Source organism: Vespa mandarinia, chromosome 1 (genome assembly GCF_050613455.1).
Source record: "Vespa mandarinia isolate Hongniang chromosome 1, ASM5061345v1, whole genome shotgun sequence".
NCBI lineage: Eukaryota > Metazoa > Arthropoda > Insecta > Hymenoptera > Vespidae > Vespa > Vespa mandarinia.
In genome coordinates, this window is record NC_140810.1 from 11,767,676 (window position 1) to 11,794,738 (window position 27,063).

The 27,063-nt window shown below is 38.3% G+C and overlaps 1 protein-coding gene across 5 annotated transcripts in view; it reads left to right on the forward strand.

Moving 5' to 3' along the window:
- The window catches only part of LOC118445754 (uncharacterized), a 242,922-nt gene that overhangs the window by 166,528 nt on the left and 49,331 nt on the right, over window positions 1–27,063 (forward strand). For all 5 annotated transcript variants that reach the window (XM_085663066.1, XM_085663071.1, XM_085663068.1 and 2 more), the window contains one exon: window positions 22,987–23,033. In XM_085663066.1, coding sequence (XP_085519192.1) covers window positions 22,987–23,033 — 47 coding nt within the window. The remainder of the gene's footprint in view (window positions 1–22,986; window positions 23,034–27,063) is intronic.

The window sequence follows — 27,063 nt, forward strand, 5'->3', positions numbered from 1 at the left end:
TTCTCCAGGCATCTCTTCGTTCCTTGCCACACGATGCTTCTGACGGCTGGATAAAGAGGGAAGAGATAGGAAAAAAAAGAAAAAGAAAAAAAAGAAGAAGAGAGATCGACTGCTTTGCGATACGCGTCTGCCGCGAATCCCCGAGCGCAGATTAAGTCCGCTCCCTTTAAATATTCATCCCCTTGGAAAACTTGATAAAAATAAGGAAAAGACTTCGTCTCAAGCCCTCCTGCCCTTTCTATTCGCCATCGAAACACTCCATGGTTGTTTGAGGTATACCATCGAGGTGTGCTCGCCTGTTGTAACACGTGGATCAACGTTTTATTTTAATACTTTTTTTTTATTTTTCTTTCTTTTTTGTTTTCTACGAAACGCTATCTATTTGATAGGAATAAGTTTATAGTTCGAGGATAATTTTAAGAAGGGATAGGAAAAGTTTCTCGTTTGACAAATTTACTTTATAGCTTCGACGAGATTTGTCTAAAAAAATCAAAATGCGTGATAAAATTAACGAACGAAGACGGCCCTTGCTTAATATCGAGATCCTTTAACCGATTCTAAGCCTCTTAAGTATCTCCGAGCTTCTTAAGCCGGACAAAGAGACGTTTTTTTTCTGCTCGGAGAAAAGAGGTTCTTCTGTGGAGGTCCTTCTCGAGGGTGCCACGAGATGCCCCTGATAATTGAATCAAACGATTTATTCTCCCGATTAAAAATGATAGAGCGGCTAAGGAGGTTTCCGGTTACAAAGCTGCTTTTTCCTCCCCCGTTGTGCTCTCTTCTTGCTCCCGAAAGAGAGAAAAAGCGTGCGAATAGTAAGGGGTTCTCACGAAGGGTGATGTAAAGTATGCCAGAGGATGAAAAGCGATCTCAAGGATGATTTTGAAGGTTCAAGCGATAGTAAGCTTGTTACTCGTCTCTTCTCATTCGTTTTAATCGCAAAGTTTCTATATTCTAAAAGAAGAAAAAAGAGAGAAAGATCGATCAACCACTACGAAGAATAACTTCAAAATTATTCTTGAAGGCAGTGAACCTCATGGTAGGAAATCGAATTGAAATGTGCTCGTCACTTCTTCCTTCAGAATCGTTCGGAACGGAAATGCGGACTACCCCAACCGACAAACGGATGGCAGATTGATTTCGTCGGTACGGTGTCTATCTCCCTCCTTGTTCGTTCTACTTCGAACGAGAGGGATGCGTTCGATCTCATCTTAGGTTATTAATAATATCTGGAGCTTAGTATTTCCGAGTTGGGAGAAGTAGATGAAGGAGACTCGGGATCCGGGGGAGCGTAAGAGGAAATGGGAGGCCTCTTCATTTCTGTATCAGGCGAACGAACGAATGAACGAACGAACGAAAGACCGAACGAACTGGCAGGCTGCAGGGCTGTGGGGGCCACAGATGGAAATACCCGATTTATATGCAAATTCCATATTTGTCGTTGCGAAAGGTGGCAGCCTCCAAGCTTCCTCCACCTCTTCTTATCCTGCCCGTTCGTCGGCGAAAGAACTTGCAGCTAAACTCGCGCGTCCGCCTTTAAAAACGGCGCCTTCGAAGTAAACGGCTTTCAAAACAGCAAAGGAAACGTTAACGTGTTCCGAGTTCAGAAGATAACCTCAGACACTTGACTCAGAAATCTTGACTTGTGTGAAGAATTCTACTACGCCGGATAGAGACTTTCTTAATCAAAGTTCTTCTTTTGATTGGTTGAGAAAAAATGGTCACTAAAGTCCCGATTGGATGGGCCGTGCCGTCACCACCGTCATTACTCTGTCTTTTATCCGCGGGCCTTGTTGGTTACTAATAGCAACTGCCATCTATAAAATCTCGTTAACGTCAGAATATGGATTTTCTTTCAAGGGTGCATGAGGCAGCAAATTATCGAGCGTCCTTTCTTCCACCCTCGTGGCTCCGTGATATCGTTAATAAACTCGACGCCCATCTACTCCCACCCCCACCCCCACTCCGACATCTCCCCTGTCTAATCACATCCGCGTTTCACTTCCTTTTCTCTTCCCTTTTCTTTCCTTTTACTTTTTTCTTCCTTCTTCTTCTTCATTTCGTTTTTCTATTTTTCTTCTTTATCGCTGCCTCCCTCCTCGACCTTCTTACACCATCCATGCGACACCTGCATATTTGATGCGCCATGTAAACGGCCAACCTCCACTGAATAAACACGCGCCTCCTCATGCATTATTAATCCATGGACGGAAGATTAAAAATCAGGCTGAGAACGTCGAGGCAAACCAAAGATGCGAGGTCCAAGTTCTTTGGAGAAGAGGTGTCCGTGAACGTAAAGGAAAAGCAACGAGGGTATACAACGCTGGTTTCCCTTTGAAGTGAGTAAGGGAGATTGCGTATAGGTTGCGTGGGAAAAATCGTCGGCGGGTTTTTTTCCGAAGAGAAGAATTAAAATTCTTCCGCGCCGACGAACTCGGCAACCCAGACGGCAGAGACGGCGTAGCTCGACTTTTGTATTCTTTGGAAGAAACCGCGAGAAGAATTTCTTCGAGATAAGCGATTCGTGGAAAAAGGGAGAGTGAGAGAAGAAGGTGGGGACTTTAGGAGTCGCGTAGCCAAGGTGTTCCAAGGCGAAAGAGAGAGAAAGAGAAAAAGTCGAGAGGGAATGAAAAAAGGGCACCGTCGGGACATTGCGGGAAAAATGATTATACGAAGTTGAAAAAACTTTGCTACGGAAAGGAGAAAGAAGAAGGAAAAGAGAGAGAACGAAATGTCACGAATACGCAGCCATTTATCGTCGCGCTTCAGCTTGAAGTCGTAGGGTTAACGGCTGAGTACCGTGTTCCTTTTTCTTTAACAAACTTTTCGAATAATTTTCGAAGACGAAAAGGACGAACTGATTTTTTGAAAATTCACCGATACTCTTTTATCAAGATATCGCAAAGAAAAAGATAAAAACGTAAAATGACCATTTAGATTAAAAAGCGATATTTTATTTTATATATAGTTTATTATACAAAAGTTCTGACATATTTATATTCGATAGAAAGTATAGATCTGAAACATTCAAGGGGAGAAGCAATTTCCTCTCTCCGATCTTCTCAACAATATCGTTTTACCGCAAGAGAAACGAAGACTAATTCCATGGCATTTTTCAAGAAAAGCTATCGCGGTAATCTCGATCTCGTACGTTCGCGTTCTCGCATGTTCTCATGTATTCCTTAGGGATTACTAGGATCCGTTAAGCTTAGACGCCTTATGTCTTACGACAGGTTACATCTGTTCTCGCGAAATCGAATGCGTTGGAAAGAGTGACGAGATGAACGGGAAAAGCGATTGGCTTATTTATATTTCTTCCAATCACTGTCGCCAGATTTTCCTTTGCGCTTTCTCCTCCTTTTTTTCTTTCTTCCTTCATCGCTCTTCCGTCCTTTTAAGAAAGCCAAAGGGAACAGCAGGACGAGACAACGTGATAAATTATCGCACGTCAACGCTTCGACTTGCATTCATTTGTATGGCGTTAGCACTGTCGAGACGTCATTCCTCATTTTCTTCTCCAGCATACGATACATTTTCTTTGAAAGAAAGAGAGTACGCGAAATCACGCGTTAACTTCCGATCGTCACAAACGTAGTTTGTCTATCTGTCTCTCTCTCTCTCTCTCTCTCTCTCTCTCTCTCTCTTTCGACTATTATAAATCCTCTTTAGTTCGACGAGAGGAAATTCGTCGTTTCCGTCGTACTGCCTTCTAATCGATCCAAAGCAAAAACTTTCGAGGACTTTAACTATCGCCGTAGCTACGGTACGATTCGAAGCGTCGCTTTAAATCGTAGCACAGGAAATACGGAAGCGTAAATTGCGATTCGAGCGAATACGAAAGTCGAATATATGACACTGGAGAGAGTCGGCCCTTTCTCTTGCCTTATTCCAACAGCTAAAATAACTCTCAAAAAGGCGAAGAATAAGGGACGCTGAGTATTTAGAAATCGAGGTATACCGGGTAACCTTCACAGTGCCGGACGGTGGTCTCGTCGGAGATAATAGGACCTCGGAAAGTTTTCGAGTTTGCAACTTTCTCCTCTCCACGCAATCTCTCCCAGTCTTTTTTTTCCTCTCTCCGTTCTTCTTCCTTCCTTCTCCTCGTCCTTCCTCCGTAAAGCAGGATGAGAAATCCAGGAGGACCGTTTCCATCTCCTTGCCAACCTCTGTCTCTCTCCCCAGTCTTTTTCTTTATACATCTCTTTCTCACACTAGAGGGTGAGTATGAACGTGGGTGGGCAACTACGATCGACAAGCTTTTTCCTTTACGTCTCTGTTGCATAGTAAACGACGGTAAGCACTAACTATAAGATATACGACTGCAGATACTGTTGCTAGAGCGAGAGATTTGTGGTCGCGGCCAGCGGTTTCTACGCGAAAGCTACGGCCCTTAGGCAACCCGCATTCAGGTGAAGATTGCGTTTTGACGTCTGATAGATTCATGGTTATAGGAATCAGAGTGGTTCCTATTACATCAGAAATCGGGGTGAAATCCTGATCGCCTTGGGTGAATCGACGTAAATCAAGTACCACGACTACTTTGACATACTGTTTTCCTTGAAAACGAGGAGGAATATATATTTTTCTTCCACTTTTCTCTTCTTTCCGTCATTCTCTCGGTAACTTCAGATTTGAATTTCTTATTCAAGTTCGATTGAGAATATTCGAATGTTATCGTTCAAATCAATATCTCCCGAATTTTTTCATTTTCAATTCTTTTTTTTTATCTATCTAAAAAATATTTGGCGGCAATCGAAAATAGGGATTGCGGAAAGTAAATAGCAATATGTTGACTAGTCGACAAGGATAAAAGCACTAGCGTCCTAGGCGACGAAACGTACAAAACCAAGACAAAGTAGAATAGGGAGAAAGAAGGTTCAAAGAAAGAAACGGATACGAGCCTGGAGAAAGTTGAATCCTATCCCATTATCTCACAATGCAAGATGGGAGAAAGGTCACTTTTCCGTCGATCTTTTCTTTTTTTGTCGGACTTTTCTCAACGGACGACAAAAGTATTTGTGATATATTTAATTTGTAGTTTAATGTACAACAATGGTTTTGTCTTTGCGACTGCTATTAAAGAAACATTATTATTATTTTTTTTCTTTTGAGAGAATTAAAAGGAAAGTTAAAAAATATTTGTTAATTGTTTCAGTCCTTTTAGCTTTATAAAATGATTTCGTGTATATCATATAAAATAATTTTCGACTTTGGTGATCCGAAATAGAGAACAACCTTTTCAATTTTCTCTTTGCGAGAGAAGTCAATGGAGAATAAGATAGAACTCCTTGGAAATCCTCAGATTCCTCGATACCTTAAAGAGAGAAAGACAGAAAGAGAGAGATAGAAGAACAGAAAGGATTTAATCTGTCTTCGCGAAAAGCACGTGGGATGCATGAGTTCTCTGATCTTCGTACCTCCAATGGTTTCCCGATCGTCGGAAATTTATTCAATCTCCACTCAAAAGCATTGACAAACGTACGTACGATCGTAGATTATTTGACAGGCTTTAATCAATGTAGTTACCTATATTAAATTCTCTTATCGAAGGACTTTGTTAATTGCATAATCGAAGGATCGAGATTATCATTCATCATCGATCAATGATGCGTTTACGACGTAAAATCAATTTTTCAAAAAACTTTTTCACAATTTCACTTCGATAGGAATTTCTTTCCGAAGAACACCGTTACGTCCGCTCGTACTTTGTTTGACGTTGACGAAGTAGATCGGTCGAAGGAATGGGAAACGCCGCTAATGTCGCGACTGAGTGTCATCGTGCACCCTTCAGAAGCATCAAGACTTCGAAGGAAACGAGAAAGGAAGAGGGTGTGTGTGTGTATGTGTGCGCGCGCGCGCGTGTAAACGTGAGCGCGTACGTGTGTGTGACTGTATAGAGGATAGGTAGAGGAAGAGTGGGATGAACACCGGGAAATATATCGTCGCCCGGGAAAACCTGAGTAAGGGACGGAAGGTTGATAGCTCGAGGACAGGCTGGTTATCTTTTGCCTGTAGGTGCAACGGGGTAACCGGTATTAGATGAGGAGACGAGCTTACAACCTACAAGAAAGACAACCTTCTATCTGGAAGGTGTTCTTAGGTGGATCTCTCGTCTCTCCTTTTCAGGCAAACGTTCGCCTGATAAGAACTTTGCGTAATCCTTGCTTAAAGAAAGAAAAAAAAAAGAACAACTTCAACTTTACGAGCGAGTTACCTTACAGTGGTATTTTACTTTCGTGTAATCTTCATGTCTTTTGCACGAATTTAACGAAAATCTAAAATAACATTTGTAAAAGGACGGAAATGGCAATAGCAATGAAAAGTTCGCCTTTATTATAAGATCTTTTTTGAACGTCCGATGCAGGACTCGGACAAAGAACGACTCGAATTCGTTTGTTTTCTGGTCCCAAAGGGTGGGTAGATCGGTTAACAGAGCCAGGGACTCCCCGAACTATATTCTCCCCCAAATACGAAACCAATCGCAACACCTACGATGGCCGAAAGGAACGATTCAGTGGCAATAATAGGAGCTGGAGAGGAGGTCGGTAGGATGGCAGGGTAAAGAAGTGGAATGGGAAGCGGATGATAGTCGGTACGGTCCAAGAATCGACGAGGGAGGGGTATAGACTAGGATAGTCGTTGTGGAGAAGAACGAACATCGTCCTGGCCTCACCGGGACATCCTTCCTTTTATTGGCCATAAAAGCAATAATGCGATGCCATACGATACGCGTGCCGACGCTGAAGTACGACAAAACGATACAAATGCGTGGATCCTGGTCCCTTCCTTCCTTCCTGTCCTCTTTCTCTTCTTTCTTTTTCCTACTCTGTCCACTTCGCGAGTGTCCCTCTTCACGGCAAGTAGATATCTCTCTCAACCGTTGCAATCGAGCTATCTTCTTTGATTTCGCGATATCTTACCGATTTTTATTACCTTGTCGCTTCGAGAACGATTCTAATTTAATCGCGGCTATCAAAAAACAAAGTTTCAACTTACTGAATTAACTTCGAGTACTCGAATCGAGCTTTGCGTTATATTCTTTGTCAAGCTTTGCCAACGTCGTTTGTTGCCGTACGTTAACTGGCAATATCTGAGAGTGGAAAGAAAATAGCTCGAGAGCGTCCTTTTCAAATTTTCCCTCCCACCCTCTTTCTCTCTCTCTCTCTTTCTTTCTCTCTTTCTCTCTTTCTAGCTTTCGAGAGTGAAGTGAAAGAAGGGTGAAGAAATTAAGAATGCCGGCTGAAACGATAATCGTTCGGGGCTCGTTCTCGGCGACTTGCGAGGAAGCTCATTTCGTGCCGTTTAAAAAACTCATGAAGCCGAAACAAAGGATGAGGCGCGAGGGCCCCCAAGTGCACGTCTCTTTGGCATTAAACTGTTCTCCTGGAAGATGGGAGAGCCTTAAAAAAAAAAAAAGAAAGAGAAAGGAGAGGGTGGAAGAGAGAAAAAAACGAGACAAGGAAGAGCATCCTGATGACGTCTCAATTCCCTTCTAGTCGCCGATTTAAAAAAGCCAAGAGAAAAGATCTTCATCGGAGATCCTTTCGTCTCGGTCATCTTAATTCAATTACATCCATTCCTTCGAAGCTTATTTACGATTTATTTATGCAACATTGACTTCTATGAAATATTGTATAAAATCTTGATAATTAGTTAGCTAATCGTTTAGTGCAGAGTTTATATATATATATATATATATATATATATATAATTAATTAAATTATTTCGAGGTCGATATTAATTAAACTTAAAATTAATATAAAAAAAAGTGAGATCAAATATGAAAATTGTAATCATTACAAGTTATCGTTACAAGTTATTAATAAAAGGAAAGAATTATATTACACTTTTTTTTGGGTACTTGAAGCTTGAGTTAGGTTTCATACGTATGTCTTCGCGTTAAGAAGTCACCCTTCTCAAAGACATCTCAATGTCCAAAAGGACGATGAGTATAGTAGGACGACACCTTGAGCTGAGATTACAAGCCGCTTGAATCCTCTTTTCTTGCCCTTCGACTCCACCTTCTTTCGCCACCTTAGTAGACCTCTTCACATCTATGAACCATCCTTAGACACGTGTTCTTGTAGGCGGCATACAGCTTCGAGAGACCCGTTACTTTCTTATACCCTTTCTTGATTTCCCCCTCTCTATCTATCTTTCTCCCTTTCGTTTCCACGCTTTCTACGCATGGCAAAACACCGTCATATAAGCATCAGCAAACTAAGACTAGCTTGCTATTCTTGTACGCGATAGGGTGAACGTCGAATACATTTAAAACGGGAATATGATTATCTATCTCCTACCATCAAATCGAGGGAAAAGAGATTTTTCTTGTGTTTCTGGATTTATCGACGGAAATGTATACCATTACTGCGAAATCTTAGAAGACTTAAAAGAAACGGAAGAGACGAGATGATATAAAAACTCTTCGTCTCGAAAATATATAGTAGACGTAGGTATACATATGTATATGTATATCCTTAAGAATAAGCCAGAATTTAAAAGTTCGTATTTCGAATATATAAACAAGTCAATATCGAATCTTTAGTTTCATTTACATCTTTTTATTATCATACGATGGAAGATGGCCATAGAAATAATTAATTAAATAGAGATATTAACACACGTATATTTAGCTTATAATACAACAGTCAGAAAAAGTTCGTCTAATTTCTACGACGGTCCATTTATGAGAGATTGCTTGCGCTTATTACCAACAAATTTCATCTAGAAACGCCACATATGGAGTATTGGTTAATTTGCGTATCAATCTTCCCTCTTCCTTATACTACATATGCGATCACTGAATATTAGTCTCTTACCCTTATCATGTTCACGCATTTTAAATGACGTTCGCACGACAGTGACTTTGTTAATACATCTGCTTCCACTTCTTCAAAATATATATGTTTTACGTCTACTCTTCCTTTCTTATGAAGTAAAATTTTCTATCGATATATTTAATTCTATTAGTTACGTTTTCTCTTTTAATCCAATCGATTGCTAATTGCTATCTGTTCTGAAGATAATTAGTGGTATATATTTCTATTTACAAAGGAATTTCTATTTACAAAAGAAATTCTTCGATCGTTGACGAATACAATTCATCAATACAACAAAGCTTGTATTTGTAAAAAAAAAACATGTATTTTGTATCATAGTTATTTAAACTGTCGATGAAGAATTCAGGGAAATAAATGAATTTTATAAAAAATTATGAATATTTTTATTTATAACTTTTTTATTATTATATAAACAATTAATACATCTTTCATCTAACGTTATTCCTAATTAAAATGAATAACTTTTATCTTTCAATTTTTTTTTATCTCTTAGTTACAACATAAAATCGAAAAATAGCAAAATATTCAAGCGTCAATTTTATCTCCGTGGATTGGATTTGACCTGAGAAGTAAAAAAAATGACATAATATATATCTAAATATGTTCTAACCATTCCTAAAGTTTCATTATTTTCTAAATTTGATGATTCGGGTTTTCCCTTGTTAGTCCTGTTAGTTGTGTTTTAAATCGGAAACCCGTATGATTATTTTGAATAATGTCACATGATGCCATGAGTTCAGTTTCGTAAGATAATAATGCCATCAAATTTTATTTTCTATTCTTTCAGTTAACTAAATTGTTTTGTATAATATTTTCATCTTATATCTATTGTACAACTTTTCGTCTGGTATAACGTACTTGTATTTGCTCTCAGATTTATTTCTCCTTTCTCTTTTTCATAAATCAGTCTATATTCTAGATATCGATAGATTTTAGTTATCGATACATTCTTTTCAATGTTGTAAAATAATTTCATTTACGATCATTATTATATTGTTTCTTATTTATTATGTATATTATTATATTATTGTGCTTTTGAAAGTTTATTCTCAGGCAATATGAAATGTCGATTATTATACCAACGGACAGATATTTTATGGATCCAATCTTCTGATATAACGCCTTGTTAACTATCGTGAATCTTCATGAACGTCTAAATTTTGTTGCAGACTCATTGGAATCTTTGCTGAGTTGCAATACTTTAGATTATATTTGATTAATATTTTGTTTATGTATTCCTTTTGAGATAAATTCAAACCCACTTTATTCTTTTTGATCTTTATATTTAAAATATTGATATCTGTAGTATCGATAAAAGTTCTATTTTTCTATTAATTTTGTTAACTATCTCATCTATAATTTCATTATCTGTACTTATGGTTAATATATCATCGTTGGATATGCGATGTATATAACAATAAATTTTCTTTAACTCTTAATCTATAAATGCATAGATTCTCCTTTAATATTTTTCGCTCCTAATGAGATAAGTACGCTATTGTAGTATTCGTGAAAAAAGTTGGACCATCAGATAGTCTAGACTGGGGACTCGAGAACTCGGGTCTTCCGTTTTCCGGGTAGCTGCTCTAACCATTAAGCTATCCAGACTTTTCGGTCAACCTTTTTCATGAATGTCTACTTACTAGAAATAGAAGTGCTTATTCCCACACTATTTAATTGTCGTTTCAATGATATCCTGATTGTGGTAGGCCATATATGCTTTTGCTTAATTTGCAAACTTTCTTTCGATCAAAATACAAATCCGGTGAGCTATTCCATATAGATTTTCTCTTTTAAATGGTAAAGAAATTATGCAGATTTTATATCACTGTCTAATTCTTAAATTGTGCATACTACAATATAATTCTAGCAGTTCATAACCTTATAATGGGGATGAAGGATTCTCGGTATTCCGAGTTTTGTATTGACAGCTTATAGCACTATAACTTATATCTTATATCTTACCATTTTGATCGATGCATTTTCATTTGCGTTGAGAATTCACTTGTCCTTTCTCTTGCATATGCTTTTTCTTAAAATCAAGTTGCAAACTTTTCCTTTCCCGTGGCTTTCTTCTAGTTTTCGACTTCTTATGATTTCATTGTTTTATCGTAGTTATTGGAGATTGAAATGTTTCATGATATTATATTGTTGTTCTATTCTACTTTGATTCGGACTTTTTTCGATCTTCGAGCATCACTTATCCTTAGGTTTTTTTTTCTTTTACTTGAAGTTCATCCTATGTTCTTGTATTTTAACCTTTTTGCATATTCTATTCTCTCGGAGTGTATTTTACTGCTATTGTTTCTGTGAATCTTCGTTATCTGAGGTCTCAGATCTTAGATGTTTCCTTTGGTTGTCCATTTGCCTTTGTTGCATCATTACTTTCCTTTTTTCTAACATCTGATTATATTTTGCTTTTTGTCATTATAATGATTTTCTATCTGTCTTTTCATACCGCGTCTTATTTACATAGTCTTTGTATCTGCTATTATCTGATAGTTGTAAGCCTTTGATTTTCTCGTTAAATCTGACTGTTCTTGTTATATATATCTTTCGGTCCCATGGGTTGCATATCTTATATGCACTATTATTTCTTGTGTAATCAAGGAAGATTTCTTTGCTCGCTTTCCTTTCCAGCTTACACCTTACTTTCTTGAATATATAGTAGCATGTATCAGAACACTTTTAGGTATGATACTGTCGATTTCTTGCTTGTTTATTTTTTCGATCGTGTTATCATCTTTCTCGCTTTTTTCCTGGAGTTATATATTTCATATGGACCTCCATTATAATGATTTCTAATCCAAATATTCCTAGAAATTGTACGCCTGTTAACATGGTGCACGTTTTGTCAAACAATATCCTGTTTGTTTCCTCTGTTACGCCAATTGGTTGTATGGTATACAATCGTAGTTCTTTAGTATTCGTAGTTCTTTAGTGCCATATAATCTTCTTTTTAGATAGGTATTCAAATCTTAATTTTACGAATTCTCACCCATTATCCGATTTAAATTTTTTAATCCTTTTATTAATTTCATTCTGCACCTTTTCCATGAATTCCACAAAGTACCCAAACGCTTTTCTTTTCATACGTACACCCTTACGTACGTATTACACGAATACGTACACCCAAGTATTTCTGTTATATTCGCTTACCAATATATATACGTATTTATTACCTTCTAAAGATTTTGTTGACATGGGACCGCATAAATCCATATGGATTAATTCTATTGGTTCTCTCGCTGTTTGTTCGTTGAGGTGCTCATGAGGTTATTGTGCCTGTTTCCCTAATATACATGGTTCGCATAGTCCTAGTTTCTTCGCATTATAGTTTAGATCTCTGACAAAGATTTTATTATTCATAACGACGAAGTAGTTTTCGCATACGTGCCTTTTATATCACAATATTTTCTAGTCTTCTGTTTTACATAGCGTCGTACCTCATAAAAAATCACACTAAAATAGTAATTCTTTTTTTGTATAATAACAACTTTCTTAAAATTATTTTTCATTAGTTGAGTTTATTCAAGCATGCATATTATGATATCATAAAATGCGATGCTGTATGAATTAATTCAAGTGTGTACATTTATCGTCCGCTCGAAGTAATTCGAGTGTGCGTGTTAAAGGGTTAATTGTAACAGTTTTCCTATCTTCACTCGATATTGCATTTACCTTTATGTTTCCGTTTGCCTTTGACTATACCTCTCTGTTATTTTCGACTGCCTGTATTGTGGTTTTGGAGGATACGACATTGGTCATCCATTCGATGTTTGCTGACATGTGTGACAAGTCTGAAATCTATGTTTGTTTTAGTTCGTTGTTTAATTTTGTGTCCTTTTCACAACGTTTTCACAACACGTTTCTATTTGAAAATATGTGGAATATATATATTCATTACATCTTTGCGTTAACATATCGCAATAATACTTGGTTCTGCTTATCCTGTCATTTCTCTAATTATTGTTATTGCTATAATAATTACCTTTACCTCATAATAGATTACCTCATAATAGATTCTGGTTTTTATCTATATGATAGCATTCTATCGTAATATGATTTTTTTTATAATACAATATATGTAACATAATATAGTAATTCCTTTTTGCTTTGTAACCTCGTATCGTCCTGTATGCTTTTTCGCCTCTCCAATATGCTGCCATTCCATTGGGGTGTTCCTTATCGTTAGTTCTCATCATTTCTTCTTCTTCTGATAAGGCTTGTTGGATCTCTTTTACGGTTATACCCCGTTGTTTTCTCAACATCGTTGTAACTTTCTCGAATTTCCCTTACGGCATGGCACGTGACCTCCTTTCGTGTTATCGCGTGTTTGAGGTTTGCGGTTTTGGACTCGATATTTCTTATTCAGCCTATATATTCGTTAATCATCCAGTTATTGTCCATTTTTATATTTTTTAATTCTGGGCCCATATCTACTCTTCAATCTTCGATATTTCCCTCGTGCATTAGTTTCAACCTTTCTCATAACTTCCTTTGCTTTATCAACTACTAGAAAATAGTCCGCTATTCATCAGATAAAGTCATTATAATAATTCTAAAAGTCTCATCGTTTCTGCCTTTCCATTTCACGCGGTTTTTGTATTTTATCGATTCTACATTGTTACTTACCAGTGTATCGAGGATCACTTTATTCAATTTTTTTTAGCTTTAAGTATGGATCTCAACTTTTCTTTAAAGATCACAGATAATAGTTATTGTCATTTAGAAAATCTATTTTGTTGATAAGTAACATCGTTTGTGCCATTATGTCAGTACTTTTTTCCAGCAACTTCTTTTCTTCTAAGCTTCTATCCAGCACATGCTCTCCCTATTCTCTATCACACAAGTGTCTATTTTAATCTATTTTCCTATTATTATCTACCTCTCTAACACTTTCCGCAAACGATGTTCTGCTAACACTGATGGAGGGTGGTCGGGCAGATAGTTAATTACGGTAGATAGATATTAATACACGTATATTTAACTTGCAATACAGCATTGACCAAAAGTTCATCTAGCATCTACAACAATCTATGAATGAGTGAATGCTTGCACTTAATTACAAACAGATTTTATCTAGCAGCGCCACATATAGCGAATATTAGTTAATTATCCTATCATTATGTATCTGACATTTGAATTGAGAATAAACAGTAAACATTAGAAGTATATCGATGGTATGAGAAAGAAGCATGTATAATAACAAAGTATATATATAAGGACAACAAGTAACGCATTGGCAGTTATTTTTATGTACAGTCTTAGGGAAAAATCAGATGTATTTAGATGTGCAACAGTAGGATCCTCCTAATATCATGGGCTTGCTTCATACATGCATAAGTACTATAATATCTATAATTAACTTTTTATTTATAAATTCATTGATATTTAACATTAATAATTTCTATGGCATAATTTTATAGCAATTAGTAAAACATATTTAGACAAGAAAGAGTTTATTTTTGACGTAAATTAATTGGTCAGTTACCAAATTATAGAAAACAAAGTAGAATAATGTAAGAGAAGAAATATTTAGAGCACATTATATAACAATGTGAGAATAACGATTTCTAGGGTAGTTAAACTTTCCTATCATGATTCAACGATGTCGATAAAACGTACAATGATGCGAAAAATTGCGAGTTCTCGCTTTTACGAGTAACACTTTGTGTAATTTCTGTCGCGATAATGACATTCAATGCCATCGCGGTTTACGAGCGATTATCATCGTGGAATCTTTTTGCAGGGCTATATATCCCTAAAGAAGCTAAGATTTGGTGGCTGAAAAGTTCGACTGGAATTTAAAGGGAATCGTGACATCCTCGTAAACCGACCAAATCGTCTCGTTTTCTTTCCTTTCTTCTTCCTCTTTTATTATTTTCTTGTTCTTTCAATAACAAAAAGAGCGATGGAATTTTTTAATCCCCTCGATATTAACTATCCGAGAAATAAATGTTCTCTTTCTTCTCATTTTCTAATCTTCATTTTTTCTTTTTCTCTCACAAGTGTAAACAACATTATTGTCAAACTTTTCATATTGTCGATTAATCAATTAAAGATAAAATTCATTAAATATCAAGTGATAAGATTTCCCCTTATACCTCATGTGCTCGTTATAATTTATTTCACCATGAATATCCGAAAAGGCGCCCTGAGTTTCCTCCTTGAAGACGAAGCCCGTTGTCTTTTAGTGCGAATAGGCGTCGCATGACCGGAACATTAAGACATTGTTCGTCATGATTTATAAGACGATTTGCATTCAGGCCCAGACCTCATATATCAAATGTACAGTACGAGTTACACCGATTTCTCTCCGATTCATTGCTTCTATGAATAGCTTTTTAAAATGTCTGTGTTTAAAACACAAACTTCAAAGAAGTTTTTCTTCGCCAATTTTATTAAGTAAAAACTTTCGAGTTAATGTTTTTATTAATTGCCATTAATCAAATCAACTCAACTCAAAAATCTTGATAATAGAATTACAAAAATTCAGATAGTAATTTTAGTTTTTACAAAACTCGATTCTACTCTTCGAAGGTTCAAGTAGCTAGATTAAAGTCTAACAACATAAATCGAGATTTTGAAGAAAATAAAAAATTTGTAGAATAGTACGAGAACCTTGCAAACACCCAGACTTATATATACATATATATACAAGCAAATATACCTATATTCGTTCAAAACGCTCACACCGAGAACAAGCGGATCCCAAAAGTTTCAGAGCAACGGGCTTTAACAAGGGTTATGAGGGAGAAGAAGAGAGAAATAGAGAATTCTCGAAGAATATTAGCGTGGGCTTGTTTCAGACTCGACAGAGACACCATATCTACCCTGTTCTTCACGCATAACGTGTACGTATACTGTCTACGAAGTCTAGCAACGAATACACACGCACATATAAGTTCACGTGCGAACGAGCATCCTTTGCTAGAAGCTGAACAGCCACTGATGAACTTCAGTCATCGATCATCCAATTAGCCGAGCGATCAATCATCCTGCTGCCATCTGCCCCGAACCTGCAGAAGGCCCTCGAAGCATTGGATGCTTACAAGGTCCAGTATCCTTCTAACGGAGTCGACGTGTTCGACCCTACCACGACGAATCCCTAATCAACCCTTTTCAACGTGTGCAGTTGCGGGAGTAACGCTATTCCTCACACCATTGCGTTAACCGTCTCTTGCCGCGAGTCAGCTTTTTACTATCGTTACGCCTTGAAATATAGTCTCTTGCTTCTTCTGCTTCTTCTTCTTTAATATTAAGGTCGAAGATGTCAAGATCAGAACGTTCTTCAAGACAACGAATAGGTTACTAAAATAGTTTTCTAAAAACGATATTCTACATTTTAATTTCTTTATTCTTCATTTCTTTTTCTTCGCTTTAATTAATAGAGCAATTACTTGTTCTAGAAGTATCAAATTCTCATAAACGCGCATGTAAAACAACATTTTCCCGAACATCGACGCATATTAACGACTAGCTCGAAACACCGAGCATGTCGAAATCACTGTCTTAAGTTTTCGTCTGGATGCGATAATCTTACCGTCCGCCCCTTAGCCTCGTTAGCTACGAGAAACGCTTTCTATCTCAATATACAGCTAGGAAGTAGTATAGAAGCGAACATGTACGTTGATGCCTCGAACGAAGGGTAGAATCGAAAGTGTTTGATATATAACTCGATAGATCGGATAATAATGCGCGATATGATGCGTGAGTTGTTAATTCGCACGTCGCGTCCAATGCACACGACGTGAGTTCTCACGGTAGTTTGCGCAATACTTCCCTTTTAGGGGTTGCACGTATTCTTCGCCTTTCGATATTTCCACGTGAGTTAACATCAATGCCGAGAGAGAAAGAGAGTGAGAGTGAGAATGAGAGAGAGAAAGAGAGAGAGAGAGAGACCCTTCATGGAATTCCACATGGAAGTATAAAAAGAATTTCTCAGCAAAATCGGTTGCACCGCCCATGTACTTGATCCTCAGCTATTATCATTAGACCCTTTATTTGTTACATCCAACGATTAAATCCAGAACTTGGCGACGATATTCTAGAAAGAAATTGTTTTGTTCTATATAAATTTAGACTTTCGACGATCAGAAGTTATTTAGAAAAGTTTTGAATAATTTTCGAAACGTTTGTTCTCGTTCATCGTTCGAAAGGAATTAGATTAGAATAAGATTAGATCTATCCCTTTTTGTTGAGTACGTCTGCGCGTAATTTATGCTGATGAACCTTTACATTACAAATTGGCTACTTCGACTACGTTTATTTAACGGCAACGGTCGCTTAGGTTCCTCTTTTGATTATCGGTTGTACCTTTCCTACCTGCGAGAATTACGCCTGCGCTCTTCTTCATCTTCTTCTTCTCGATTTATATCTATTTCCATAATTTCCTCTTAACTGATAATTCGCCGACGCCGACGCACCACACCGCCTTCCTCTGCCCTTATCGCTTTCACCCTGTTTTCAGTCTAAGGCGTTATATTGCGTAGACCGAGGAGAAATATGAACAATTATACGAAGCGGTTGCTAGCGTCAGTAGTTACGTCTCTCTATGTGTATGAACAAGGTTGTATCTCGTTATTCAGAACGGGATAAATCATTATTTAGAATGCATATAGATACTTGATATCCAAAGAAAGTTTCTCGAAAATAAATTTAATTGAGGGTATTTTAAAATATCATAACTCTTATTTTTTTCTTCTTTTTCATAAAAAAAAAATCCTCCTTATTTCGACCTATTTACATTCAAATCAGTTTCCAATTTACGAAAGGTCGTCCTTTTCCCAGGAGATCTTTCCTGGAAGGATAGAGAATATAAATCATCGAAGATTCTCACGGATAACGGTGCATTCTACTCTCTGTCGACCGATCGAAAAAGAATGAGTAGTCGTTACGCGAAATTCTCTTATTGTCGTTGAATACGATTTCATTCTATAAAAACAACTTTCTTTATTTTTAGATATTTCCTTCTCTTAAACTCGAAGTACTCTTTAATAAGAAGCCTTATCACCTGTATGCGCCTAAGTAGATACTTAAGTTCTTACGTTTAAGAAAATATTTCCTAGAGAGAGAAAGAGAGAGAGAAAGAGAGGGAGAGAAAGAGATAAAGAGGGAGAGAGAGAGAGAGAGAGAGAGTAGAAGTAGCAACGACGAAAATGATGCTAGTGATGGTGGTGTGACTAGTACAAACCATCTCTGGCTTGCTTCGTGCTTCGAAAAGACAGCAAGGAAGGAAGACAGGGGTGGCTTGGGACCACCCGCCAAGTGCTAAGCCGATAGGCCGTGAATCTATGGGGTGGGTGCGAGAACGAAAACCTAAGTGTCGCTGGAAAACGTCTCTTTAATGCTCTTAGCGTCGTCATGCTGTTTTCCCGACACCTCCCTTTACCGCCTCTTTTCCTCTCGGAACGAATAGTTGCTTCTCGCGCTGCAGAATAAATACGTGCCAGCATTGAAATTGCGTTCTCCTCTTGCCTTACGTTCTCACTTCTTCTTTACCGGTCTCTTCGCAATGTGATTTTTATAAATTCCATGAAAAAGCAAATTTTTGAAATTAAACTTAAATTAACACGATTCTGATTGGATAAGTTATCTTTTTCATTTTGTCAAGTAATTTTTAGGAATAATTTCCTATCGGTAATTCTTATTCTTCAAAGAAATAACAGATTCGACTGAAGCGTATACGAACTTCGACAAGGCAAACCCTCGACGATTGTAGGTCCGTGTCACTCGCGTGCCCCTGACAGCCAGCAATTAACAGTCCCGGACTTTCGCCTCTCTGATACGGCAACGTAGCTATGGTAGAGTGCGAGAATAGAGTGCCGGGCTAGGCGCCCCGTTAAATAATTGTTCCCCCAATGCGTCGGTTAAGACAACGATTTGCCCAGAGCTTTCGTTCGCCGACTACCTTCTCTCTCTCTCTCTCTCTCTTTCTCTTTCTCTTTCTCTCTTTCTCTTTCTCTTTCTCTTTCACTTCGTTTCTCATTCCCTGTTAAGGTCTCGCACGCTAGTCAATAATAGTCTTCCTTTTGGTTGGACTATGTTCCGATTATTCGAGATTTATTTCCTCCCTTATCCTCGTGTTCGTAAATTTACTTTGGACAATTACCATTTCGAACCGAAATGCATCTTTTTCCTTTTTCTCGTCGCTGCAAGAAACAAGAAAATCATAAAATTCTATTGTAGAGAGCATATTGCTTTCTCTGACCGATATCGATTTCTACAAGGAAATAGAGCGTGCACGAAGTATGGCGATTCGATGATGAAGTGAAAAACGAACGAACATTCTATCCTTTTTTCGCTCATACGGTCATTTCAACCTCGTTAACCTTGTTGGTATATCGTTTGCATGTAGAGGAGAATAAAAGCGAGATAGATGGGGTAGGGTGGGCTTTCGGAACTCTTACGCGCTATTTAACTTATCCATTTGAAAATCAAACACGTGAAACGATTAATTCGTAATTAACGCTAGCCGTTGTAGTGGAAAAATGAAGAAGAGGGAGAGGGTACAAAAAGAGATGGAGATAGAAAAATAGAAAAGAAATAGAGTAAATAAGAGAGATTTCTCTTGGTGATCGTGTTTAAGGAGTGGTTTCACCCTTTCAAAAAGGGAGGCTCCTCCGAAAGGCTTTCGTAGTAGGCATATTGTACGAGAGCAAGAAAGTTTAAAGTTCGTAACTTTAGTTCCGCTGTTAGCTTCTAATTAGCGGACAAACAGCTAGTGCTGAGATACAGACATACCACCCGTCTGTGGCCTGCCCCGAAGAAACTCCAGTCTAGATTTGTCCGAGAGTTCATCATCTTCCGTTTCTGCTTCTGATGGTGCACCGGTACATTTGTAGCAAAAGAGACTAACTACTTCCATTTGATTAGCACGACCGTACTCCAGCATTTCCTATGAATGAAAATCGGTACAGTCCATTAGCTGGAACTTTTTGGTCAAGTAAAATTTTCAAATAAATTAATCCGGTAAATACAGCTTACCGAAATTTCCATTTTCAAGATAATATAGTAGTTTGTGTGCAATTTATTTAGTATTCCGTTGTTCTCTCTCTCTCTCTCTCTCTCTCTCTCTCTCTCTCTCTCTCTCTCTTATTGCTTCCTAGATTACCTGTCGCTCCGTCGTCATATTGGCCATACTTGGTTGATATTATGGAAAATGTTGGTGGTCTATGGGCTATATTCCATGCGGACAGCCTTTACTCAAGAAATGACAAACGCACTCACGTTGGAGGTTTTGCATAGAAAGAGAAAGAGAGAAAGAGAGAGAGAGAGAGAGAGAGAGAGAGAGACAGAGAGAGACATATATCGGCTTCGAAGGTGAGGCGCGAAAGGGAGAGGTGTGGTGGGCATCGAGTTAGGTCACCGATGGTGTGAGGCTTTCAATATGCTTCGATGGTAGTTACAGTACCCTCTGGACTGCTGCTACAGATCGGTTCGGTAAGGAGTGGAGATGAGAGCAAGAGAGATGGAATTATCGTGCTGCGGTATCGGTTGCCTTGGTTATTTAGGAAACCATATCAAAGTTTGAGTTGGCTGCCTACTGGTGCTACGTACCCTTCTATCCTTCCTTGCTCCTGGACAATGAGGTCTCTTCTGGTCTCCTCGAGGTTGCCCTTGACATTCGTTACCGGACCAAATAACGACAGTCAAGCCTACGAAATGGCGAATCGTTCTTTGAAATACTCGAAGCAAAAGATCTATTTGCTCTTCTAAGTATTATTACATTCAGATTCGAACGCTGATAATACTGATAATCATTTATCGATCTTTCATATAGGTATCTTTTTTATAGGTAATGTAACATTAGAAATTTGTAAAAATTATTTTAACGAAGGTTAATCTTTTGTGACAGTGATTAGCAAGCCGAAGAGAGAACATTTTCCTACTTTCCGCAAGATCCGTGTGCCTTCTTCTAGAAGGGTCGAGATTTAATTAAGGCAAGGCGACGGGTAGAAAGACGAGTCGCTATGTCATGTAAACTCGAACCATCCCTTCTTCTCTTTCCATCGTAGAGACACGAGTACTAGCTCAAAGATCTTCCACCTTCTTCATCTTCGCCATTCGAAGAGTCCTTTCGTAAACTCACGAAATCACAGACTATGCTCAGGTTGAAGTTCATCGAGCAGAGTTCGTTCTAGGAAGTAGTTTCAGTCAAAAGAGAGACTGGCTTCTCTCTCGAATTATTTAAAAAATCTTAGATCATATGTCTAGATTTAATCATATCATCATGTTCGTATTTTTATCTGATCTATGTAAATAATCTTTCAATATTTTTCTCAATAATTTACAAAGCATTCATCAAACAGGAGATCACATAGTGGAAAGTTTCGATTGTGGATCTGCGCTTATCAAGTTCCGCTTTGAAACTCGATGGAATCGAAATAACTCGCAGCAGCAGCATCTGCACCGTAGTCGCGGTTTTAGCGTCAATAATTCGCAAAGTCTGCGGAGCAGATTCTAACCGACTGATTTCACGCATCTGGCGTTTGGTGGTTAGTTTGGCTTGGTCCGTGCTACCTCGTGAGAGCGAGAAGGATAGTAAAAAGCAAGGAGCCACTGATAGAGGAGAGAGAGAGAGGAGAGGAAGAGGTAGGAAGAGGTAGGAAGAGTAGTAAGAGGGTGAGTGTGGACAGCCCCTGCTTCGCCGGTGTGGTATTCCATGATCAATATTCCTTACTCCCTTTGCCTTGGTTTAGCCCTCCTCCAACTTGGTACGGGTGCCCTTACCTCGTGAAAACCCTCCTTCTCCAAACCCATCGCCTCCGCTCCGTCCCCCGTCGCTGAGAACTCGGCAGAAACCCCTAAAACCCCTCTCGCACCCTCGTCTTAATTAGGAGTCTGAATCTGTGGCGGACACGCGTATAAGGGTAGGGAGCAGGAGGCCACGGCGTTCGGTTCGGTAGCAGGCTAAGGGTATAAGGCCAGTCTGAACCCAGCGAGCCTCGTGTCCGAAACATTATTTCCAACTTTCCTACGATCACCACGATGTCATGCTCATCCGACGACCCTTTTTATTATTCTTCCAAAATAAACACATTTGCGCTACCTTACCCTTCTCCTTCGCAAAGAGAATGACGTCCTTTTAAAAGATAATTCTTTGCAGCAGAAATTCTTCGCACGATTTTTGTAGTTAAGAAATAATCTCCGTTTTTCCTTTTTACGCGTTCGTGAGATTAATTTTTCGTTGAATGTATGGACCTATCTATGTAGATGGAGATTTTACGTTAATTAGCTATCATGGCGAGAGAAAATGGATTCGATCTCCAAGTTTTTAAATTGTCCATTTCCTTATCTCTGTAATTTTGACTTTCATTTTATACACACACGGACACATATGTGTGCTTACAGCTATATAAAGGTGCGTATCCAGCGAATACCCTATTGAACTCGATCCACTATACCACTATACCTTAACGAACTACATTGAAAACTTCAGCTTCATGCCAATTTACTTCCACTAATTTCTTCCTTGCTCCGGCGAAAGTCTCCTTTCTCCGTCATTTCGATTTCTTCGGATCGTTGCAATGGTAACCTTTCACGATTGAAGTTCGCCAGTGTTGCTAAATATCGATCTTTACGAGTTTCTTTTCGATTAATACTTTTTCGCATAGTTTTCTTCTTTCTGGAGAATAATTAATTATCGTAAAAATAAGTTTCGAGCTTTAAAAAAGTAGTCTTATACATTTATATTCATAGACGTATACATAGACGAACATGCCACGATCTTTGTATTTGTGAGCATATTTACATACAGGATACATACAGTAAGGAGTAGATAGGGGTAGACGGCGGTGAAGCTGAACCAAGAGGATATTGGGGTTAGGCCATTCATTAGATTACGGGAATTCGGTAGTACCCAATAGGGACGGAGGCGAAAGGGAAAGAGGGAAGGTCGTGGGTGGTGATGCTGCTGGCTTGGGTGCACGATCAAGCACCACCCAACGTGCATTAGCCTTCGTCAGAAGACACCTAAGAGAGAAAAGGGTTAAAGGGCATCCTGTAGTAGAGATAGGAAGATTATCCCTTTTTACAGACCTACCACGTTCACGATAGAAACGTGCCTTACATTACCGATCTTTCATTAAGAAATCGTATCATCAAACTAACTGTATATTGTTATTCTTCTCTTTTGTTTCAGAGTCGTCCCTTGCAAGGCGGGACTATCCCCGCCAAATCATGAACAAGGTACGTATCTATGGTACAAGTTTTGTTACTTTTTGATTACGTAATCTTTTTTGTTGGCAATTAATAGCCTAGAAGAATTATTTTTGTTACTAGTGTTTCAGTAATGTTGCAACGACGAGATTACATAACGCTGTTCTTGCGAATGTATTGTTTATATGTATCTACCTTACACATGTACATATGTATACGTGCAAAGTGTATATATATGTATATATATATATATATGTATGTATATATGTATATATATATATATACATATACTATATATATATACATATGTATGTATATATATATAGCTCGAACCTCATTTGTAAGCCCTTTATGCGCCGTCTGCCTTTTCTCATTATGCATTGCACATGAGAAAACTTGCTTGGAGTCTCTCTCTCACTCTCTCTCTCTCTCCTCTCTTTATTCTTTGCCTCTCTCACCGCTGGACTGCCTTCGTTGCTCTCATTCGAGGGGGTAGCAACTCCGCTTTTCCTACTGCCTGCCACCTCATACCTCTCCGCACGTCGTTCCCGCGCCTCGTACCTTGGCTTCTTTATAAACTTTTAATGACTGCAAAGCCTAATCGACGGAACGAACGAGCATGCTTGGCTTCGCAAAACTACCCTACAGAATCTACGTTATATCTCAATTTTTGATACTCGAGCAGTCAAGCGTCGTCGCTTCGACAAGACGTCCGGAGATGTTTCCTGGTAATCAAAACGTTGCTCTTTCGACATCTTTTTCGTTCATTTCGTTATAAACTTTTACAAAGATGGAACATTTATATAATATATATGTTTGTATATTATATATATATATATATATATATATATAATATACAAACTATTTATATATATATATATATAATATATAAAATATATATATATATATGTGTATATATGTATATATATTTTATATAACGATATTTTAGTACAACGGAAATTATTTTTCGCTTTACTTTCATTTCTGTTATCGCGATTAATTTTTTATATACTATTCGTATACTTATACAAACAATTTAGCTTCTGCACTCAGCCGTTCAACTAATTGAATTTAAAGTTTGTGTAGAACTTTGTTTCGACTGTTTCGCGATAACACGAAGACATACGTATTTACAACATATATCTTCTAATTTGTATCAAAATCCATTGGTTTCTATAGTTGTTTCATACATAGCGGTGTTCGATAATAACGTATCCATCTTTGTCAGAAGCAAGACAGGATTCAGGAATTTCATATGAAACGTATAAAGATCAAATTTCAAGGATGTTCATGCGAAAAATAAGGTAAAAGAAGAAAACAATATTCATGATACCTGGTAAAAGGATAGCGAGATAGAGACAAGTATAATACAGTTACCCTTTAGTCACCGTTTAAAAGAGTTCCAACGTTGCTGAAGTGTTCCAAGTGCCGTTTACCAACGGCACTCTTTCATAAAGAACCTTAATAAAAATCCCAATCTAAACAAGCTTAATTTACGTCCGCCACATAATTACCTACCCTGGAGGCACAACCTCCGCAGCTTTCACTCCGACTCTTTCCCTTTTTCCATCTTTTTACCTGCTCTTTTTTCATTTCGGCGTTGGCAAGCTACTTCTGCCACACGGCAACAGCAAAGAGTACTCGGTAAATGGGTAGTACTAAAGTAGTGGTATAGTAGTAGTAGTAAGAGATGGAGAACGAAGGAGGTGCGTGGAGAGCCCTCTGAAAAATCTAAGAGGCTTAAAGCATTAAAAGGGTTATATAACATTCATTACCAGCGGGTCAGCCTTTGTCAAATTTCCCTTGAAAGCAGCACCTCTCGGTGGACATCATCTTCTTGCCATTCTCCCCACTCTAGCAATGGTTTCTACTTTCTCGAGCCTTCTGTCTCACGCTCTTTGTCTCCGCATCTCTCCTCATCTCTCCTTTCCCTATTTCTCGAGCATCCAGCCCTACGTTTCTGGGGATGGTCACATGACCAAGCTATCGTCCACCAAGGGGTAACGATGTAGAGACTGTTAGAGAAAGGAGAGAAAGAGAGAGCAGAGGGTCTGCTTCTGATGAAGATGTCGCACACGCCAGGGACCTAGGCGAGATTACTTGGGTTAGAACCCGTGGACCCTGGTCAGGGCACATGCTAATTGCTTTATTTGACATCGAGAAATAATGTACTGCTATTGTCGTAGAGTAATCTCGTGAGAAAAAGAGGATACTTTCGTTAGCTATTGATTTCGTTCATTTATTCTCGTAACATTACTATTCACCTATTAGTTCATTTCCTAGCGTATATTTGATACAACAAAATTTATATCGTATAAACCCTATGTGATTTTTCATATTTTTTAAGAATCGTCATGGACTTTCTTTTGGGTTGATAAAAGTGATATCAAAATGACGAAAGCGTCCGTGAGCTTCAAAAATGTATTGTACTTTAGGTTCGTATCCTCTAAACGATTTCGGTAGATCTTATAGGTCGTTGTACGTGAGATGACTGACTATGTTGGAAAGATTGTGTTAGGTGCGTACCTAATAACCTTTAGTTGAATCAATAAACATTTCTTGACGTTACATATGGCGAAATTTGTATTCGAAATCGCGCATATCCAGGGGTGGACGAGGCATCCGACGCAAGGCACGCGTCTTTCTCGTAAATATGCCTTTGCCTATCGGAGTGCTCTCGAAATGCAAAGAAAAGAAGGTTAGAGGAATGAGGAGGTAGGGTGTTAGGGTCGATCCCGAGGTCGCCTAGGGTGCATTTCATCTTCGAGGGCGTCAGCTCGGAGACCGATCGACTATATCCTCGTCGCTGGATCATCCATCTTTTATCGAATCGTACGTGTGATGGCCACTCGGCTATTTCTTTTCTTAACTTGTGCCTACGCGAAACTTACCTCAATAATACCCTTGTGATTATTACGTGTTCGAACTTAGAATCCAACAACCTACTTGAAGCGATTAATATTTTAACGGGAGAAATTATTTGCCTCGCTGCTAATTTATTTTCGTCACGAAAATATTACTTATGATGATGCGATTTAAAGGAAGTTAAATATTTCCGTAGAAGCGCATTAAAGGATTCATCTATGTGTATCACATAGCTATTATAACGCGAACTAGTTAAAACGATAATGAACTATTCCCTGGATATTCATAGTTTAAAGCAGATAGCTATACTGGGAATAGGATCATCCATCTCTTGTCAAATGGGAACTCGGTAGCCGATACCAGGAGTTGTTTCTCCTAGCTCAACTTTTGCTTCCGAAGGCGTCCATCATGCTCGGACAGAACACGTTTTCCTAACCAAACATTCGTCAATATTCACTTATGCGTAAGTAATGCGCATCCGACCAACCGTGGATAGCTATATAATATCCATAGGATTTATAATGTGCAAACAAGGTATATTTCAGTTCTATAAGGACCATTAGCACTTTTAGTTATCTCGATACATTGTTATTCATCATTGAATCATGATAAAATGTAATGTGACCGATCGAAACGTTGTTCCAATTTTCTTTATACGCGTTAAAAAAGTTAATTTTTTTATTTTGAATATTCTTAGAAATCTTCTTAGTTTTTGTATATAATATTGTATTATCAGAAATAGATGAGTAATGCGGTTAAAATAATCTGAAATCGCTGACAAACGGGCCTAATACGAAGGAAGGAAAATGTACGAAAAAGAGAGCCTCGATGAGGGGAAACCATTGGCGAAAGCTATTTTTGTGGTTAGCGGAGAATAATTTAGGAGCAGATAATACGAGAGCCCGTGTAATTTCACCGCAAAGCCGGCGGCAGTCAACAGCCAGAGTGCGTGCTTGTTTTCATATAGTCAACGAGTATGGGTACATGAAGGCAGAGAAGAGTGGATCTGTGAACGAAGCTCAGGTGTTTCGTTCGATAATAGGCGACATCATCCCTCCCATTGATATCTAACCCCCACCACTGGTTTTACCCCTCATCAAACTCTGATCGATGTAATATTCACGCTCGATACGCTTCCACCTCCTTCTTCGGTGTAACTTACGATGCTCAATATTCGCGTACTTTCCGTTGGAAT